Source organism: Ostrea edulis, chromosome 2 (genome assembly GCF_947568905.1).
Source record: "Ostrea edulis chromosome 2, xbOstEdul1.1, whole genome shotgun sequence".
NCBI lineage: Eukaryota > Metazoa > Mollusca > Bivalvia > Ostreida > Ostreidae > Ostrea > Ostrea edulis.
Genome location: NC_079165.1, coordinates 83217018 through 83232826, shown reverse-complemented (window position 1 = coordinate 83232826; position 15809 = coordinate 83217018). Strand labels below are relative to the sequence as shown.

At 35.1% G+C, this 15809-nt stretch overlaps 1 protein-coding gene across 1 annotated transcript in view; it reads right to left on the bottom strand.

Moving 5' to 3' along the window:
- Positions 1-1751: 1751 nt before the first annotated feature.
- Positions 1752-15809, bottom strand: part of LOC125680091 (muscle M-line assembly protein unc-89-like) — a 23173-nt gene continuing 9115 nt past the window's right edge. The window contains exons 2-3 of the mRNA XM_056155192.1: positions 7773-8016; positions 1752-4593 (exon numbers count right to left, since the gene is read on the bottom strand). Coding sequence (XP_056011167.1) covers positions 4400-4593; positions 7773-8016 — 438 coding nt within the window. The 3' untranslated portion in view covers positions 1752-4399. The remainder of the gene's footprint in view (positions 4594-7772; positions 8017-15809) is intronic.

Below are 15809 nucleotides of genomic sequence, written 5' to 3'. Positions count from 1 at the left end.
GAGACTGGGGTGAGGCAAGGTTGTGTTTGGTCTCCCCTACTGTTTGGCATTCTCATAGACTGGGTATTAAGAAAGTCCTGTGACAGTCATGGATTGCAGATGAAGAAGAGTGTTCGTACACTCAGGGGAATCGAGGACGGTTGGAAACTATCAGACCTCAACTTTGCTGATGATGTGGTTCTGACAGAACCAGACGAGGAAAAATCAGCAGCAGCACTGGCAAGACTCAGGAGAGCAGAAGAGGTTGGCCTTGTAGTTTCTGCAGAGAAAACCAAGGTTATGCCAATAGGTGAAACATCGGCATGCGTGAAAGATGGAGTCTACCATTGATAAAGTTGAGAAGTTTAACTACCTAGGCTCAACTGTAACACCAATTAATTCCATCGATACTGAGCTGAACATTCGTATAGGAAAAGCCGCCAATGCAGTTAAGAACTTGCGCAACACTTGGAGAGCAAAGATCAGCCTCAAAATAAAAATGAGAATATTTAGAGCAGTTGTCATTCCAACATTGCTGTATGCATCTGAGACATGGGCCACATCCAGGAAACATGATCAACGACTAGACGCCTTCGATTCCAGATGTCTTAGAATTATTCTGAAGACCAAATGGTGGGAACGAAGGCGCAATGTTCAGTGACATTTGAGAGCTCACAGATCAACCATATGCCTCAACACTACTCATGAGGAATCGGCCGAGGTGGTTTGGTCACATGTCGAGGATGGGAGACGAAAGATTCCCTAAGCGAATGTATGAGTGGGACCCTACATCGGTTGGAGGCAGACGAAAACAAGGACGACAACGGCAGAGATGGCAAGACACGCTGGCAAGAAACTTTACAACTGCGGGCCTAACGTATCAGGAGGCCGAAAATATAGCCAAAGAACGTGCGACATGGAGGGATACCATAGCGGCACTGATGTGATAACAATCACTAACAGTATCCAGAGAGAGAGAGAGGGTGTGGCCCCCAACCTACTCCTGGGGGTCATGGTTTTAATAATTTGCACTATGTCAGGAAGCTTTCATGTAAATTTTGGCTCTTCTGGCCCAGTGGTTCTCGAGATGATTTTTAAATGACCCCACCCTATTTTTGTGATTATCTCCCCTTTGAAGGGGCATGGTCCTTCATTTGAACAAACTTAAAAGCCCTTCACCCAAGGATGATTTGTGCCAAGTTTGGTCGAAATTTGCTCAGTGGTTCTGGAGTAGAAGATGAAAATGTGAAAAGTTTATGTTGACGACAAACAACTGACAAATTTTGATCAGAAAAGCTCACTTGGAAGGCTCAGGTGAACTAAAAAGTAGTCATAGAGAACATTGTAATCAGAAAACTACATTCCCTTGAATGTATTTGTCTAATATATCTTTTTTCTAATTCAAATACTTTTTGCATATCTTATCTGTAGATTTAAAAAATATTTATTATTAATTACATTTCATTGGTTTGTTTTATAAGTGAAAATCTCAAAATTTCGATATAGTTACAGGAGCACCATAGGCATGCCAAATAACCAATCATATTGGCATAACAATGTAATTCTAACCAATTACATTCAAGAAAGCAGCCTGGGCCATTTGAGTGTCTATTGCAGCTTGCTGACTCACAGACACAGATAATTCTAGAAAATCTAAATCAACATGTATACAGGTAAACTTATGTCAAAATGTGTACACTAAATATGTCTGTACGCTCGTTTCATTATTCTAAACAATCACAATTCTTTTTTTTAAAAATATAAACAACAAATTATAGCACTGTTGTGCATATACATGACTTTATTGAAAAAAATATATGATACAGAAAATGATAAAATGTATGCAAGCTTTATTGTGAAATAACAAATATTTGGTAAAAATCACAGAAAAATGAGAAAGAATAAACAAAAGATCTTAATGATCTAACCAAGACAAGTATACTGCTACATCCCTGCTAAAACCCAAAACAGAATCCAGCCATCTGTGTATTGCATCCAGAAAATACTACTCGTACACCGCAGACATTTCCTGTCATTTAAACTTGTTAAGTACTTCCTCAAAACTAAAATGTTGCATAGGATATTTCTCTGCTGAAAATGAGCGCTCACTACATACAACAAACAAATGAGACATTTTACTCGAGTATCTGAAGCTCAAACAAAGTTTACAGAGACAATCACAACAGAGCATTTTTAAAGTACAGTATCAAGGGACCTAACTCTAGTTCAGAGACAATACAAGGCACATAACCCTGTAAAAAAAAATCCTGTTTAAAGACGAGAGACAGGAAAATGGATAGCTAGACAATGGATTTCTTCCTACTTATCAAGATCAATTCATCAGATCAATACAATCTGACTTATTAAGCTCATCCATACTTAAAGCACACAACATGATTGCCAATGTTTGGTACACTGAGTTTCCATACAAAGAATATATCTGTTACAGCTTGCAATTACAATGTTAATTCATATACATATCATTTATCTGAAATCTGAGTATCTGTATTATAGACACTATAAATTAAGTTATGATGTTAAAATTTGCATATTCAACAATCCTGCATATTATCCATAAAAGTGAGAACTCCATGATGGTAATGGGGGAATTGGACATGCCCACTTTTTCAAGGATCAGGTGCATCATACTAAGTATTTCCTTCCTAATGCACTGAATAGTTTATACATGTACACAGTAAATCAAACTTTGGTACATACTAATCTAAAGTGTAAATCAGGTAATAAAATAAGTAATTTCTCTTGTTAGGAATGTAAGAAAGTCATGGCTATGCAGATATATAGTGTTACTTCTTTTTACATTGTCAGTTAATGGAACGCATATGAAGAGCATTTATCAATAGCTAATAATATATCTTCACTATATGAAATTCATAATACTTGATCATAATATTAAAAAGTGCATTTTCTCATAAAAATGATCAAGCCCTATAAAGCATTCAACAAAGACAACACTGGAACATCAAGTGCCTACCATAGTAGATCTCCAGAGACCTTCACAGTCAGAAATGTCATGCTTAAACACACAGAAAGGTATATCAAAATTGATTTTTTTCCCCTCTCTCCTTAGAGACTTTGGTTTTCCAGGTGAATTTCAATTCCTTATTTACCATTTGCCCACTTACAAAACAGTAAAACATATGCCAAGGAAAATTTGAGAGAAGAAAAAAATCGATAGTCATAATTTCTTTCTTCCTCTTTCTGTTAAAGAAAAAGAAAAATGCATGTGCAAAAAATTCAATATATGAACAGTATGCAAACTTTTCATCAATGCAAAGTTTACAATTATACCTGATGAACAAAGTAAAATCAAAAACAAAATCATGAATGCAATTTGACACACAATATAAAAGTTTTACAATATGTACACACGGAAACCCTCTATAAATACAAATCACATAATCATCAAATATTTCAAAATAATATTTATTGCATAAATCATTTTAAAAGCTCTTAGATGTAAAAATTACTCTCTGAATTTTTATTTTTAAAAATCAATAAACAAAGTCAATATGGAATAATGTGATACTCTCTCTCTATATATATATCATAATAAATAACAAAAGATCTGTTGATCAAGGGTATTCCAAGATTATACATAAAACAATATTCAAAATGCACATACTATGAACAGAAAATACACATATTTGGAATGCAAAGCAGGTAAGAATGTAAGAATTTATATGTGGACAATTTCTACATCAAGCATTCTCATGATGACAAGCTTTGGAATGTGGCTATTATACAGCGGCTCTCATTTACACTTTGATCAAACACTTGGCTAATTTGAGCAAAAAAGCAAACTAGCATTTTTATCGGTAGAGACCTGCTCTAAATTTCCATATGAACATGGAAATTCTCTTTCAAAGTTTACTGAATTTGTTAACACAACAGCGGTTAAACTTGAATGAGATTATAATGATTTTCCTTTGGCTTCCCAGGACAAAATTAATCCATGTACTCAACATCTGTTACAGGGCTACCTTAAAGAATTGTGTTATTTGCCCAATATTCAGGGTAGTTTTTTTTAACCTTGTATTTACAATGCCATGCAGTTACAATGTGCTGAGATGTCCATATGGTTACTATCATTATTCAGACAATCAGACAGACACACTTAAGATAAAGCACTAATAGAAATGCAGTCAATAAATAACTACATTTCAAACTGCCGCAGACTTGACAGGACTTCCACAAAAAACCAGCGCATTGATGTATTGGCAAATTGGCACATCCTGTGCACAGCACACGTTTGCACTCTGACACTTGTCTGAACACTAGCATTTACAGTCTATTGATCCCGGATCCTCCTACGCTGCAGAGACTGAATGTAGAGAAAATTAATCGGAATCATGATGATGAAGATACCACAGTGGTTGACTCCCCCTACCAAATGAACAATTTAGAATAACATGTCCGATATTCCTGTCCCAGTGAAACTTATTGAGTTCTCATCCTCAGCGGGGAGTATGTCAAGGTCATCCGGATTGACCTGTGGATCTGGAACTGATGTGGAAGCTATTTCTGGTTCTTGCATGGACATCCCAAACTGGAATTCATCCTGCTGCATCTTGGATTTGTAGTTACTGAGCTCTCCTACAGAAAGAAAAGAAATTTTATCAAAATATTTCATGCATTGCATGATTTAGTCCTAATAAGCATCTGAAGATGTGAAGAGAATATCATAGGGTTATTGAACTTATATTGGTGAATATTGGCACGAATATCGTGCATTTTGACAGCCAACGAGTGCCAATATTCACCAATATAAGTTCAATAACCTTTTTATTATATAGCTAAAGTATTTAGTTGTTAAATTATATCCCCTTTCACTCAAAATACTCCAAAATAGACAAGAATTCATCAATATTGGAATCTAAGGTGAAAGAGTGCAATATCAGCATGCATTTCTTAACTATTCAATATTAAACCCGTCATTGATGCATGAAGCAAACTGATTTTGTGAATGGGGAGATCATAATTTATGTACAGTAAAACATTTTGTTTAAGTAAATAAAATGAATAATAGTCTTTAGTGCAATAAAATATAGAATACCAAAATGTCAAATACCAGCTCTGTCAGATTCGGAGGACCGTCGTCTGCCTTTTTGGCTTAATTGTTTACGTCATTAAGGTAAGGTCAATATTGAAGCTCATACTCGGAATGTTTCGGACGCACACAATTTACGCAATGCAAAGTTAGCGTTCAATAAATTCTCAGGATATTGAACGCCAACATTCTCTAGATTTTATAATAGACTATTTATTAGCTATATAATAAATTCGAATGTCACACCGATAAATTTTTTCATGAAATGCATTTTGAAATTTTTTTCTGTCCTTGATTGTGGTCAAGGCATCTTGTATAGTTCAAATGTTAGGAGCAATGTAAAACTTGCATACAAACATAAGAAACAGGCATACCAAAATCCTAACCCCCACCCCTCCCCCATATCGGAAATAAAGACACTCTTATTAATGTTTTAGCAGTTTTTCAATAGTGAAAAATCATTGGACTTATAGCCGAGTCTATAAAATTATTCGCTCCTGTAATTTATTTTCTTTAGTAATGTCAAAGTGGTAATGAGCTAAAGGAACAAGGAAGAGGAAACTGTTAATGTTAATTACAAAATTTGCTGAAGTCTACATATTTAAAGGGGCATTAGCTGTGAAATTGATGACTAATAAAAACATTATTTTGTACAAAAAGAAGAGCAACGTAATAAAACTACATTAGATAACCACTTTTAGCTTTTAGTGTAAAGAAATATACAAGGAAAAGTTAATGTCTAGCAACACAATAATCATTTAATCACAAAAATTCCATATCCATGCATGTGCCTGTTTTGAGGGTAAAAAATGTTTGAAATCATTAATACTGGTGTTATTACTGAACTATATAAGATGGGGGGCGGGGGGGGGGGGGGGGGGGGGGGGGGGGGGGGGCAATTTTCACTGAACAAAATTTTTGGTGACAAAATTACAGCTAATCAAGGACACTTGATACCAAAAAAAGAAAGAAAGAAAAAAAAAGGATGCAAGGGTTGCAATATATTTTTTGCTTAGTTTGGTTGTAATAAGTACAAATATAAAATTCCTTAGAAATAAGACTTCACTTGTAAATTTTCTAAGACCTTCAAAATTTTAAATATATTACCCCTCATAATACCACTCTATATAAATTCTCACATTGTTTTGGACTTAATTGAGAAGTCATAATGGTAAATTGTATTCATTTTACATAAATTTGGTTTTCATTTTCATCATTTTTGAAAAAAAAAGTTTGTAGCAAATGTTCATACCAGTCCCTCATGTGTAAATGTAAAACTAATTGTACTCCTGACCCAGACTTCCCATTGTCTGATAGATTGGTAGATTTTGATAGACTCACACACAATGGCAACTCATAATCTGATTACAACAGGCAGGTGTAATGATCCCTAATCTCTGTCGAGCATGAACATTCCCAAAATGTACACCAATCAGTAGACCTTGTGACAATAATAAAGACAGGCCGGTCACAAAAACCCCAGTCTGACAGCATTTCACAAATAAAGATGGAATATATTTTAGAGATTCTTTGCTATAGGGTTACATATTCACATGAAATTAAACTTAAACATGCAAGTTTATGGATTTGTTATTTCTGGGGTAGATTGTGAATAATATCTGGGATGTGATCTCTTGCCACTAAAGTGCATTAAACATTGCAATAAGTATACACCCAGACATTACTATACACCCAAGTCAACATCAAAGATACAATTTGTTTGAACAGTGGGAAAATAAATATTCCAAAGCTTCTCTTGGAGCTTAATCACACTTTCAACTTAATACTGCACAAAAAAAAAAATTTCGCAACTTAAAAATGTGACTTTCTCTTCCACAAATAAACCTTCCTCTGGGCAAGGTTTTCAGGAAGTCTATTAGAATTATGTAATTCAAAAATAAGGGTGCACCTTTGTTTCCCTATTACATCATATAAACAACCTCAATGAAGGGAATAAATTAACTTGATGTAAATAATGGGTCTTTGTCCCTAGTGACACAACAGCTGAAATGTAACGTCTTTCTTCATAAACACCTACATCGACATGCGTGACTCATCAATATGTCTGTACACCAACAACATTGCAACCTTCGCATTCAGAGTTCAGTTCGAAATGGTGGTTTTTAAGTCTAATTACCCTTGAGAAATTTTTTTCTATCAGCACAAAGTCAGAAAAATACAATACAAATAAGTTTAAAGTGTCTTCTGTAGTCGTAATTCAAACAAAAAAACTTAAGACGTACACACACAGAACAAAGAAATACTTATGATGATTAAACAAAGACGATCTTATTCAAACTTGGGGTGAAAAAATCAAGGTGATGGTTAAAACATTAAAGAGGTCAATGCTTGTAATTAATATGATACAACAACGATCACTTCTATAGAGGAACAATTAAGAAAGGATTCTTTAGCTTGATATCATATTATCTAGCTGGCAACAGTTGGAATCCAGATTAAAAAAAGTCTGTGTTTGTCAATCCACGAGCACTACACTCATCAGAAAATGTTGTATCAAATGTTTCATTATTTCCGGTATTAGTATGTAAACATGATTGAGGTTGCCATTTCCAATCAAATATACCCCTTTTCTCCAGATCAATACACACAGCGTAGTCTGTATCAGAAATAGCGATTCCGCTGATACTAAGTATTAGGCATTCCATTGAGCTTTTCTATGCATTACTGAGAAGGTCAGATATTCTTTTAAAAACACCCAACCCACCTGTTCCTGTTCCAATGGCAGTGTTGGATTTCATGGCTGGTGAATCTCGTGGCGTTTCAACTGTATCATCGCTGGACTCTGAGTTATCCATATCTAGAGTAAATGTCGTCTGCTCGATGTCCGCCTGCTCCTTCTCCACCTCAGGCTTTTCGTGCGGATTTTCCTCCAAATACTGTGCCAATGCCGAATTCTCCGATTGGTATTCATGGGTAGAGACTGCTTTGTCATCAAACTGGATACGGAGCTGAAAACATATAATGATATTCTTACGACACTTGTCTAAAGCAAATACACAACATGTATGAAAGGTACATTCTGACCATTATGTACAAGAAATAGTCAGAAAAAATTAATTTCTCTAGAAAGCACAGGCCTACCGATGAGATTTTCAAATAAGAGCTAGAACATTCGAACTACAAACTACCTGCAGAAGCTTTGATCTACCGTTTGATGAAGACATACAGGCCAAACACATGAAATCCACCCTCAACGACACAGCCTCACAACATAGTATTGCACTCTTCACATACGATTAATTTTAAGGAAATTTTTACACCACTCAAATATGAATAAAAATCAGAGATGTGTTTTTCCTGTTCCTTGTCTGGCACTGAATTACCGGGAAAATAGATAAATAATAATAATGGCTTACAATTTCTGTAGTCTAGGTAAGGTACAGTGGACTTAAGATAATACTGTTCATATGACTTCAGCATCACATGTAGCAACAATGACATTTGCTATAAACCCTCGAACAAAACAGCAGACTCCAAAGGAAACTAAGAGCAATTTCATGTCCTTGTACAAGAATATCCTGTGTATAAAATTGTAGCCTAATATACGAGACTATACAGACATGACAATGTACAAGACTAAAGGTATGGTATGTAATTGTATAGATGATACTTTCAAGCTATTCTCAAAATAAGTGCACTGTGGAGAAAGACTTGGCTTTACATTATTCTTGGTCAATAGACCAAGTCAAGAACTTTATATCCCCAGAGAGATATACTACACCAGTAATTTGCTGAGATTCTGTATTTTCTTTCTAACAATGATCAGTTCTTCCTTTGCCTAACAATGCTACCAGTTTTAAAGTGAAAATTACTATCATATCTTTTTCTTAAATACATAGATGAAATGTCTTTTACCTAAAAATAATTTTTCAGTTCATTTCCCCGACAATACCACAGGTTTTTTGGAATTTTTTTTTTATCATACATCATTACAGTACATTAATATGTTTACCGGGGTATTCATCTAGATGATTTTCAAATGAATTTACAATGCAACAGAGATATTGGTATGTAGGCCTGGGAGTTTAGCTGGTAGGACACCTGCATAGTTAACAGGGGGTCCTAGGTTTGAATACCAGATTGGCCAGCACTTCCCCCTCCCTGTCACAAAAACATGGTCAGTACATATGTTGTCACAGTAAAATAAGGCTGCCACGAAAAAATTCTCTCTCCCTAACTTTGTGTCTTATCACTGTTCATCAGTAGCTCAATGGCAGAGCGTTCGCTTCGTAACTGGGAGGTTGTGAGATTGAGCCGTGCCATGGCTGTGTCAAACCTAAGACATTAAAATAGTTAGTGATTGCTCCTTTGCCAAACACTTGGGATTTAGAAGTGAGAATCACAGGTCTTTTAGATATGACCTTAAAAAAACGGCGCCTCACTGCTATGGCCCTGAGCACTAAACATAAGTCTAAATTTGTGGTACTTCACCTACAGCTGGTGACGTCTCAATATGAGTGAAAAATTATCTACGGTATGTAAAGCAATCAATCAATCTTTTCACATATAAATGTTCATTGCAAAGCATAATTCCAGATGTGCAATTCATTATTCAGGACAAATAGATTTCCAAAACCTCTCCGATACAATGATCAGATCAATGGAATTATTTTTCAAAGTACACACAAACATGTACATCACAAGTACCCAGGAAATGAAAGTACACACAAACATGTACATCACAAGTACCCAGGAAATGAAAGTACACACATACATGTACATCACAAGTACCCAAGAAATAAAAGTACACACAAACATGTACATCACAAGTACCCAATAAATGAAAGTACACACATACATGTACATCACAAGTACCCAATAAATGAAAGTACACACATACATGTACATCACAAGTACCCAGGAAATGAAAGTACACCCAAACATGTAAAAACAGGTACCCAGGAAATGAAAGTACACACATATACATGTATATCACAAATACCCAAGAAATGAAAGTACACACATACATGTACAAAACAAGTACCCTGGGATCCATTGGAAACAAACTTTCTAATAAGTACCCAGCAAACATACTTGACTATTCAATAAAAATGTTTTGACAACATCAAACTATCATCTGTAGTCTGAAGTAGTTTTTCTAACACCATACTGTAATAAATGTTATCTAAAAACAAAGTCTTAGCAAGCGAAAAATCCGGCACAAGGTTGTCACGTGTGGTGACATCCATCATTTGTTGCCGTCGCTGTGGTTACGACTGCACCAATACGTAATCTAAATCTGTCACATTTATACTTTCCACCAATTACTCATAAAGCCTTTGTCTTCTTGTACTTCCATGTCAAAAATAGAATTGAAAGGTGATTGGTTTTCTCTTCGATTATGAAATACTGTCTCTCCCTTCAATGAATGTCATTGCATTATTTTTCCTGGTTTTCTGACTTGATTTTTCAAGTTTAGTTTTTAGTTATCAGACTGATAAGAGACCATCCCAATTCCTATTTTCAATCAATTTACTGACACCTGCGATTTACTGTTGCCGTGACTATACTGTCATATATATAAATTTTTTAATCCAATAAGCACCAATGTAGGGTTTACAAGATTTGACCAAAATTGAGCGTATTTTTCAAAGACAATCAAAAGAACCCATCATTAGGCTGACACATTGTTAATTACAAAACGGAAAGGTTGTTCCGAGCAAAACATCGATTTAAGTAAATTTAGCACGGAATTCGGATATACATATCGATCTTTCAGGAGGTTAAATTTGTAAAAATCTGTAATGGATATAAATGAACTGTTTACATGTTGTGTCATTGGCCCACTCAGAGGAACAGGCAAGGTTAAGAAAATTCTTTTTATATTTGATCAGGAATGGGAATAAAGGACAACCACATATAATAGGCGAATTTCCTTCGAGAAGGGGCTGTCTGAATGAACAAATTACCAACTCGCAGTCTAGAGGGTTGTGTTAAGGACTCCAATTATCACTGTCCACTGTTGACAACTAAATTGCTGATAAAATCCCATTTTACTAGTTGTGGAGGAATTTTTTTCAACTGTGTTGGTGAACTCTCAAAATAACCCTCTGCTACTAATACAAATTTTATCACAAATGAGGTAAAAAATAATTAGAATTTTTTGGAAAAAAAAATTTTCTTTTTCACTTTCTCCATAACGCTGACCAACAAAACTTGCAATGAAATGTTTCTAAAAATCAAGTACATTACATGAATTTCAAAAGCTTGATAAGATATTCCAGAAAAACCAAGCTAGACAAAAAGAACTCTCTGTGTTTACCTTTCTAGCGCTCTTTGAGATCTTCACGACAGTATCTTTGGATTCAAAATACTTAATTTTTGATAATACTCTACTTTTCTGTAAAAAGTTCCCTTCAATAAGATACACTTTTCTTTTGCTTCCGTTCCTCTGACTGCCTGACAAAAGTCTCCCCGAGTCCCAAATTAACGTACACCCTCGGTGGTAGCGATCCTCGTACTCAATATTAATTGATGACATCATGGCAACGGAACAAGTAATCAAATGTTTGATGGCCGGTCTCTGACATAAAATCTACAAACTCCTTCACTCGGTTCACACTTCACACAGTTTCATGCTTGGTCTCAACCGCTTACTGTCTTTTTACGAAATGATAAGCTGTTTACTTCCAACACTTTTTTGCACCATAAATTATATTCAATTTAAATTAATCAAATGCAGGTATCACCCAACGTCACTAATTGTCAGTCAACACACAGCGATGGCAAAAGAACAGAGTGATTGTCATCTGCCGGTGGCATTATCACACACCAAATGGAGTTCACCGTCCCAGAAAGTTCACTTCAAATGTTCTCTCATTATCTTTAGGTGTCTCTCGTCACTGCAAGCATTCTACGTAAATGTGGGAAGTCCAAGAAACAAAAAAAAAAAAGGTAAAGAAAAGCAAACTTCCTGAGTCACTTTTTCAAGTGCTGTTCACCTAGGAATTCACCACTGATAGCTGATTAAGACGAGTTTGCATATTATGTCAGTGCCTATCATCAAAATAGCTTTGTTTATGTAGAGTTACAAGCCAGACTTTGCCTAAATTGCTACCTTTGCCTAGTTCCCAAGTAATAGTCCCCGATCCAATAACACCTTTCGAAATAAACGCGGGGAACAGCAACAAGGTGATGCCATAGATATCTAACAAGTCTAAAGGTGTAACAAATACGTATGCCAGACCTCATATTGGGTTTAATTTGCAAAACAGTCCTAATTTGCTATAAAAAAAAACTTCGGGGTTGACATTTCAAGGGACTAGACCTTAATTCACAAAAAAGAAAAATTTCTATTTTACCACACAGGGTAATATACTTCTAATACTGGAATATTTCACCCCTCGATATTATTTTTGCATTTACGATGTCACATTCAAATTAACTGATTATCCTAAAGTATTAACACATGGTTTTGGGCAAGTTTACGATATCAGTTTCAATGCATCTGAGCAAAAATAAGAATATAAGACGGCAGATGGAGGGAGGGGGGTGGGGGTATTCCCTGGTATACAGCATTGACATGTATTGTATAGCAATGCAAATATGTTGAGTTTGTGTATTTGTTTGAGTTCCATCATTCTACCCTGTGATCTATGTACTAGTACTTCGGAGCTGGAATCAGGGAAACAAAAACCGGTCACCACAAACAAGGACATGAACTAGGAAACTAAAATTTAATCGGAGAACTTCAACTAATGAGGTAGAACAATGAGGTAAGCATCGTAGTTAAGATGAAGTTTTTATTAACTCATTTCTTAAATGATCTCTCTTAGTGCACATAAAGATTAACTTCCTTTATACATTAAAACTTATTTCATATCTGTGGCAAAATGTACCAGCAACTTGTGGTTCAATAATCATTTAATAACATATCACTTCCTCAGACTGACTGCCAATTACTTCTACAAACATTATACAAGTATAGAACAGTCTTTTGAGCAGATGACAGAATGTTGTTCACAAAATTTGACAATTTCAAACATTCAGATGAGCTTTAACTGTATAATACAGCCTGTGTGTGAGGTACTTCTGCCTCTACAATCTGTTACAAGCAATTACAGACCCTAGCACAATTACATACCCTAGCTAATAACTACCACAGTTGCAGCGAACAGCCAGCAGGGGAATGAACTTTTGTAGAGAACATTCCGTAAACTTGATAATTTGTGACACATTACATGATGTTGATAACAGACAATTAGTAACACTAATACCAGGGGCAGGTTCAAAACTTCAACAAATATTCTCAACAGTCTTTTACATGGGTCTTGATGCTCCCATGGGCCAAGTCCCAAACCATTATTTGCATGAATTTTTAAAATTATGTGCTCAATAAAGTAACACTTCAGAAGAAAATTTTAATCACTTTGACCATGACCTTCAATAAATGATCTTGAGAAAAAGGTCATGTCACAACCTTTGAGTCAAGAATAAGCATCTGATATTTCATCACAGTAAAGACAAGGAGGGGAAAAAACACTGCAAAGATACAGCTTCAACAAGAATTCAATATTTTTCTCCAGCTGACCTTGGATTAGAATCATAGGTGTCACAGGCAACCTCCTATGTCCAACCCTTAAAGTCACATTCTCTAGAAGAATTTTCTGCCTCTCCTCCCAGTGGGCTTCTCCAAATATTAGGATATATTCTTCTGTCATATTGAACAACATTTGCATCAAGTAAAAGCATCTCAGCTTACTAAATTGTAATGTTAAAGTCTCAACAAGAATCACATACTTTTTTAAAATTCTTTTATAAAGTAACCTTGACATTGTCTAATTGACCTTGGGATAACATCATCCACAGGGCATATTTAAAGCAACCTATGTATCAGGGTGACTTTCTACAGCTTTATATGGTCCTTATATGAATCATCGGCAACTGAATGTTTACGAATTTCTGGGAACCGCCTAAATAGCCATCATTATATGTATGGTGCAATCTGACTGGCTGATAGTTCTCATGAATATTCCAAGCCAAAGGTCATGCGGACGTGACCTTCTATAGGGTTATGTCAGATCCTATTGTAGCGATTGTGAGCATATTTTAGGATCTGATTTTAATTAGATTGTATGAATATCTTATCCCTTCATGTTGCAAACCTATGATAGTACCAAAATAAATCTTCATATAGCCATAACTTTTGTCAAAATTGAAGCTGTACAAATCACTTTGTAACTTATCACTCTGCAAAAACCATATGTCTATAGGTTTACACATCATACAACATTTGCACAAAGTTTTGGAACAATAAAGCAATGCCCTTCCAACAAAAATGTTTATGGCAAAGTAGGCAAACATGGAGTATCCAGAACACCCCTTCCCAAAACTAATCCCTCAATGAAAATACTTCATGATATAGCAAAAAGGTATTTAATTCAACCTATAGCAAAACATCTTGCAACAAATTGTAGCTAGTCAGCATTTGGTGATGAATGTCAATAAAGAAATATACATGTGCAATTTTAATGAAGCATAAATTTTGTGAAATATCTCATGGTTAATTACAGAGCAGTCTTTCTAAATGCTTTGAATCAGAAACATGATATGATTATATCACTCTAAATGATTTAATCGTGTTATCTAAATGATAGTTTAGAAAGATTTCACAATGATGTTCTTACTATAAAGATATCACACAATGTAGTGGGGATGACGCTTTGGGGAAGGTTCTCCCGTTTTGTGTCAAATGAATTCAATCACTGTTGAAAGTAGCATATATAATTACTAAAAACTGTCTTGTCTCAAATTCTGTCTTCATCTAATATGGAACATTGCCTAGGAATGTTTAGAAGAGTATTGGCAGTCAGACCAAAACTAATTTGACTAAGTTATCAAGCAACTAAACTTTCAACGAATGTTCGACTTGGTTGATAATATATACAACACTCTTCACAGAATGCACTGGCAATAGGCAACACAGCTCATGTTTTATAACAATACATCCAACGTTTCTTTGAATTTGGTTTGTGTTTACACAAGTTCTCAGACCACAATCCCCCCATTGAACAGGTATAAAAAAATAAAAACATAAAATGACTAATCAGCTGGTGTAAATCATGATCCACAATATATTTTTAGACTAAATATTTAATATTCTGAAAGCACAGGTAAAATTTAACATCACTATGAATTAAAAAAAAAACTACTCCAATTTCTATTAAAGCATAGAGGCAATGCCCTTCTTTTTATTTGGGTAGAAAAATCATGCAGGTAACATCAAAAGGTGCATTTTAAAAAGATAAGAATTATTTAAAGAGAAGATCCTGAATTCAATTTCCATGAGGTGTGTATGTATATATATATATATATAGATAGATAATAGTTACTTTTCGCAATGATCGGTAAAAGTATAGGTAAAAAATAAAAATGAAACACGAAGACGTTTTTATTTTTTACCTATATATATATATATGTGTGTGTGTGTGTGTGTGTGTGTCTTGTGGCTCTAAGAATTTAATATACGTTATTACATGTAGCGGATGTAGACAAATCTATATCGGAGAGACAGGAACAACTCATAAGCCCTATTCACATGCCCTGATTTACTACTCACGGGATGCAAATTCTGCATATATGCAAAATCTGCACCCGGGTGTAAATTTGAGCATGTGAACGCAATTGCATATATGCAAAAGTAAATAATTACACATATGTGCAAATATACACCCGGGTGTAAATCTGCACCTACTCAGACCAGATGCAAATTTACTTTTGCATATGTGTATATTTACTCCTA